Genomic DNA, 6,594 nt, shown 5'->3' on the forward strand with positions numbered 1-6,594 from the left:
ACCATCCATTGTTTTGCAAGTTATGCTCGGGCAAGGCATATTGCAACAGACCGACTGACCGACTGACCGACCGACCGACCGACTGACCGACATACCACAGGGTGACTTCAAAATACCCCCTCAAACTTCGTATGTCGAAGGTTTAACACTACGCACAAAAGACTGGCTAAAATATGTTCTTAACCTAAAGCATATTACCCTACCGCAGTTCTAATAGAATTTTGAATGCCAGTTTTGAAAATGATTTGATTGCCCGTGATTGTAGTGTTGACGTAGATATACCACAGTGTGGAAATGTACCCCAACCTACCACTACAGGTCGACTATAACCTTTCTTAAAGCGACAACGTCGGTCGGTTACATTTTATAATATTTAAAACACCTATACATGAATGCAAGGTCACATGCTAAATTTCAAACCTTTCAGATACATAACGTTGGCTTCATTAATGTCTCTTTGAACCACTTTTTTTATCGCGGTGATGAGAAACGCCAAGAAGTTTAGACGAACCTTCTGCTATCATTTACGTTGTTGTTGTGTATGTGTGATTTCTTTTTTGTGTGGGATCTCAGTATGACTCGCTCTCTTTAGCCATGTATTGGGTTCCCATCTTTATGTCAGTTGTTGAATAAGATTTGTAGATAAACCAGCAGCTTTAAATAGTCATGATGTGGGTTCCCATCTTTATATCAGTTGTTGGATAAGATTTGTAGATAAACCAGCAGCTTGAGCCATGTAGTGAGTTCCCATTTACAAGTGTTTATAGATAAACCAGCACTTTATCATTTTCTGAATATGCGTGATTTATCTTTTCAAAAAACGACCTCGAGTTTTAACCAACATAATAACTTGTGAAAATCATTTTCATCATGGAGGTTTGTGAAGAAGAGAGGAAGGAAAATAAGGTAATAATGTCGTATATATTTTGTTTACAATAGATGGACTGTTCACCACCATAGCACTTTAAATATATTATGTTTTTATTTTGTTATTCGAAATATAAGTGAGATACAAGTTGGTTGATAACCGTTAATGATCAAACCGAATTATTTGTGTGATGAAATATAAGCATTTATAATTATATATGGGTTTTTTATTAAAAGATACGTGGATATCTGTAGACATATCGTATGTTTGGATTTTATCATCAATGTTAAATGTATTCAACATTATAATGCATAACAAATGTATAGTGGCATATAAATGCCGTAAGATAACCTGTTAACGTTCGGGCATTTTTTCGTGTTAACAATTTAATTATCGCGATAATGATCTAGCTATCTAGATAATATTTGCGAAACTCTTTCGGTCAGATAAATAGCATAAGCCTAAAAACTGGCTTTAAAGTGCCCAAAACTGCCACCGGTTTCCTATTTAGCTGTACATCATTAACAGGTTAACTAGTAATGGTCTGCGAATTCCACTCAATAAGTAACATAATAACTGGTTAACTAGATAAAATTCGTGTTACCACTTATCTATAAAGATGATTTTGGCTTCCAGCAGTAACTGGTTATCTAGTCATGATTTGCGAATTCCACTAAAATAAGTAACATAATAACTGGTTAACTAGATAAAATTCGTGTTATTACTTATCTATAAAGATGATTTTGGCTTCTAGCAGTAACTGGTTATCTAGTCATGATTTGCGAATTCCAGTTAGTAAGTAACTTACTAACTGGTTAACTAGATATGATACGTGTTACCAGTTTTCTATAAATGCAATCCTGATTCAGGCGCTAACTAGTTAACTAGTTATGGTTTGCGAATTCCACTTAGTAGGTTACATACTAACTGGTTAACTAGAGAAGGTTCGTGTTACAACTAACTAAGTAAAACTCACAAATTATCAGTAGATAATCAGTTGTAAAAATATATTTATAGATAACTGGTAAAACGAATCGTATCTAGTTTATATAGAGTTTTAGCTTAATTTCAGAAAACAATAGGCATTTTTTTATGTACTTATCTCTAATCCTTCTAAATGAAAATTTAAATGGATTTTGATTATTTGCTTTCTTTTCAAAAGACCACATACTTCAGGGCTGTAAATTAAGACGGGAATCATATCCTGACCGTTATACCTTAACTCACAATGTTTCTGTAGTAATAGCATACCACCTTCTTGTAAACCAGCTTCTGATCCTGGCTACAAAACAATATCACCATACAATAATATATATATATATTAAACACGTCCCATAGAGCCGTGCATGCTAAAAAACAATGTTCATACTTTGTTTAAAATAATTATACATGCCAGCTAGTATGTGTATACACGAACGAATGTACCCACGCACCGCAACTATATCGTAGATGCAAGCAGGGCACCAACGCATGCGCCGTGAATAATTTCCGGTTGCGCAATGTCCATGTCGGCATATGCGTAAAGAAATAAACAAAGATTGTAAATCGTGTGCACGGCTCTGTTGGACGATATTTGACTTCCATTTCACCTGTATCGTGATAGATAAATTGTTTCTCTTAAGCACACGTGTTGAATTTATGATGCAATACCGGGATAATGCATTTTAGTCTGGAAAATTTCGGTGAAATTTGCGGGTAGTTGGTTCGTCGAGTAACATGTTTTAGGAAATTCGGGTTTGAAATTGCATTTGTTTTCGTTAAAACTGTACATTTTTTTAAAGATTGACACTTACTCTACAAGGAAAGTCCACAAATGTAGAGTTTGGTTAAGATTTGATAAAGTTATGGCCTCTTAAACAGGGTCATGTCGGCAAATACGTGGAAATTCAGGGTCAAGTCGTCACCCTTTACGAATATAATTAAATAAAGAATTTGAAAAAAAAATTGCCAATTTTCACAAGTTACAGTTACCACATCATATTCTTAATAAAATTTGATTAAAAAAATTGATAAAAAAAAAACAAACAAAAAAACGGACGGGGGTGTGGTGTGTCAAAACCACGCAACCTGCCCCTGTGGTTTTCCCTAAGTCTACCATTTCTAAGTCAGTTGCATAAAGGGCAAATCAACATAAAATGAAATTCGTCCTCGAAAGTATAAACATTGTCTTTAAAACATACACGGTCAAATCAATATTCTGTATCTGTATTTTGATGACTGTCTTTTTCAAGTCCTAAATTATGCAAATAATGTCAGATGTTTGATACAGTTTTCGCAGACATATAAGACAGTTCCATAGATAAACATTTTTCTGAATTTAGCAAAGTTTTAAATGCCTGTAATAAATCGATTTTGGAGATTCGATCATTTATTTGACTTTGAAGACTCTGTAATGCATACGCGTTAAGTCCAGTTTTGAACAATGTATAATATCTACAGCACCACCATGTATTCAGGCATCCTGAAATCCAATAATAAATACATTCTTTTAACAGACAGACAGACAGAAATGTTTATTGTCGTAAACATGTTATAGAAACAGTTCCTTGACAAATGTGTACCAATGATTATACATGTGCTGCCGATTTTTTTCTATAAGCCTCATCTTAAATTTAAAGATTCTAGTAGCTTTGGTTTGGTTGAACTATGCCCCAGTCGTATACTTTGCTTACCCTTTTCTATCGACCATATTTATTTTCAGCAGATGATGGAGGTTACGATGCACAACAATAGCGAAGACCCATGGCAATACTCGGACGACTTTGCTGAAACTAACCTGCAACTACTTGAAACACAAATCCTAAGCGATATCGCATTTTCATTTGAAGGAGGGAAGGAGTTTGTCAGAGCGCACAAGAACATCCTTTCTAGCAGGAGTCCGGTGTTCTATACGATGTTCTGCGGGTCATTGCAAGAATCGTCTGCGGAAATAGAAATACCTGATGTAGATGCAATCACTTTCAAACAGTTTCTAAGGTACGTGAATCGATTCCTTTCTCATTCCACGTTAACGATCGATATCAAATCTGCATCTAGACGAAGACTCAAAAACTGCAACTATTATGAACGATAAAAATTCATATATTTATAAACGTTTATAAATCCATTATTTTTGTGATATTGAAACTCGAAGTTACAATATAATATATTCAGAAAGCCCTACCAATTTAGCACTGCTAGAAGGAAAGTACAAGTGAAATATATACTTGCTGTTTTGGTCTGAACTCACACTTAAAACTGTTTTTAAGGATGGGTCCAGTAATTTTGTCCTCAGAACACAAGTTGAATGTAAAAACTGATCAAAAAAATGCATCCATTTTATAAGTAATGGCCGATGTATTTACACTCTTACCAATTCCGCTTGTCCTAACCGTAATTCATAACTTTGTAGGTATCTATACACCAAATCGTGTGACGTCAATGCGGATTCGGTGATGCACTTGATTTACCTTTCAAAGAAATATGACGTGCCGGCATTGCAAAACGCTTGTCGGGACTTCCTGAAAGAAGGTTTCAATGTGGAAAATGTATGCACTATTCTTGGTCAAGCATTGCACTTTCAAAAAGATGATCTACAAAGAGATTGTTTGAAATTTATTTCAAACAAAACCGCAAAAGTACTAAAGTCAGCCTCATTTATGAGTCTTCCACCATCTACAGTTGAATTAATTATTCAGGAAGAGTCTTTAAAATGTAACGAAATCGATGTCTATTTTGCTCTTAAAGCATGGGCTATTAATGCTTGCAAACAAAAGGGAACTGATCATACAAACACAGACATGATTCGTGAAGAGATGGGCGGTTTGCTCCGGTTAATTCGGTTTCCAACTATGATTGTTGAAGATTTTGCCAAATATGTTGCTGAAGATGGAATTCTGACACAGACAGAAATAATTGCTATATATCGGGATATCTTTCTTGTTGAATCAGTGTCTGGATATCCAACGAAAAGTAGACGACACCCCCCATTGCGAGTGAAAAGATTCAAATCCGTCAATGCTGAACCATGGCTACACAATAATCGAATTGATGGTATCTGTTTTACAGTGTCTAAATCGTGTAGATTGCTTGGAGAAATTCTATACCGTCCCATCCATGAGGGTACGGTAAAAGGAAAGCTAGAAGTATATGAAGGCAACAAATTAAAAGTAGACTCGGAAGAATCAGTTTACTTTGTAGCAGAAAAGAAAACGTCTAATGTGCTGTTTCCCGAAGTTCAACTTGATTCAGGGAAAATATATTGCATTTGCCAAACGTTTACTGGAGAAGGAACATACAGTGGAAAGGAACCACAATCAACACACATCGTAAATGATGTAGAGATAAAGTTTGGAGATGGTGTTGGGTTGTCGTCAATTTCTTCTGGTCAGATATGTGGACTTATTATCGATTTTGACCTAAATGTTGACAATTAACCTCAGCATTCATACTTTGTTTGAAATAAATGCCTTGCTGTTTTACGTTCTCCAAACGGAAGATCGGTGGATACAGGCCAGATATGTGGAATCATAATCGATGTTGACAATTAAACGTAATAAAAGAGTTTGGAATAAACACACGTCTCGTCTAGAACCAGTATAAATAGTATGTTAGAAAGCGAGTTTTTGTTTTACCATAATCTTTTGCGCTTTGATATTTTGTTTATTTTCATATCTTGACTCTCTTTTAGGGTGCATAATCTATTCTTGATCGTCCAACTTGCATAAATTGTTATACTATAAACCTTTCTTTGAATTGAAATCATGCATGTTTATTAATCTCGTTGATTTTTCTGCAAAAATGCCGTATAATTAACCTATCTTACCAATAGATGCAATGTATCGGGCTTGTCAATATCTTTGCTGTCATAATTGAATTAAAAATAAAACAGTTTCAGGATTTGCGTTAACATATTTTATAATTAGCATGTAGAAGCCAATGTAAGTCAGAAATACCTTGGAACGTGAGTAGTAGAAAACGTGGGGAAGTTTATGTTTGGAAGATGCCATCCTCGGCTATAACAGAGCAGAAGAGCAAAGGCAAACGTTCGTTTGTATTTGGTTTTGTTTGTTTGTTTTCAGTAGAACAAGGGGCATAACTCAAAAGTAATTAAAACAAGATTTTTTGGCCCTTTTGTACATGGGCGTATTGTTACTTGAGAGAGTTACGATCAACGTTTAAGCACAACGACGGGGCCGACGACGACACCAAGGCTAAAAAAAATGCTGGAATTTCTTTTATCTTAAAAAAAGCTCGAAATAGAGATACTTTTCTCAGTTGTTTTATTGGAGTGGGGGTCACTTAGTATCCTAGGGTCGATCCAATGCCTTGGAAAAGGTACATCTGTGGAGAATCTCTCCAAATGGCTCATATGATTCTTGATAAAATAGTTCCCTAGTCCTTTCTTCTCTCCCAATGCTTCCCCGATTTAACTACCCACATTCGAAATGCGCTGTTAATGAGGGACTAAACCATTCAAAAGAAAGGTTGTGAAACAGTACTTATATAAGTATGTGTACGTGGCAACGAGTTACTAACTCATTACGAAGTCTTAGTTATATTGTGGCCTTTACTTGTATTATTTACTTGTTCCTAAACTGACTATGTCGTGGCCACGACAAAGATATAACTAAGACGTGGACATGACATATTAAGTCCTGGGAACGAGTATCACACATGCCACGTCTATGTCATCATGAAAGGTTAAAACAAACACGAAAATTTTTGTCTGCAATTGACACCATACC

At 35.4% G+C, this 6,594-nt stretch overlaps 1 protein-coding gene across 2 annotated transcripts; it reads left to right on the forward strand.

Moving 5' to 3' along the window:
* The first annotated feature begins 787 nt into the window (after positions 1 to 787).
* Positions 788 to 5,740, forward strand: LOC128238734 (BTB/POZ domain-containing protein 6-like). Of its 2 annotated transcripts, none has more exons than XM_052954936.1 (3): positions 788 to 906; positions 3,570 to 3,844; positions 4,260 to 5,740. In XM_052954936.1, exons 1-3 carry the CDS (start codon positions 871 to 873, stop codon positions 5,281 to 5,283), a joined length of 1,335 nt encoding a protein of 444 aa, XP_052810896.1. In that variant the 5' UTR covers positions 788 to 870; the 3' UTR covers positions 5,284 to 5,740. The 2 variants fall into 2 exon arrangements, with proteins under 2 accessions (XP_052810896.1, XP_052810905.1); XM_052954945.1 differs by having other exon boundaries at positions 801 to 906; positions 3,573 to 3,844.
* Positions 5,741 to 6,594: the final 854 nt, after the last annotated feature.

This window comes from Mya arenaria, chromosome 1, assembly GCF_026914265.1.
Source record: "Mya arenaria isolate MELC-2E11 chromosome 1, ASM2691426v1".
In the NCBI taxonomy this organism is placed as follows: domain Eukaryota; kingdom Metazoa; phylum Mollusca; class Bivalvia; order Myida; family Myidae; genus Mya; species Mya arenaria.

Coding starts and splice junctions, on each gene's coding strand:
- LOC128238734 (XM_052954936.1), top strand. CDS start 871: ATGGAGGTTTGTGAAGAAGAGAGGAAGGAAAATAAG. Junction 907..3,569: donor AAGAGAGGAAGGAAAATAAG/GTAATAATGTCG, acceptor ATTTATTTTCAG/CAGATGATGGAGGTTACGAT. Junction 3,845..4,259: donor ACTTTCAAACAGTTTCTAAG/GTACGTGAATCG, acceptor ATAACTTTGTAG/GTATCTATACACCAAATCGT.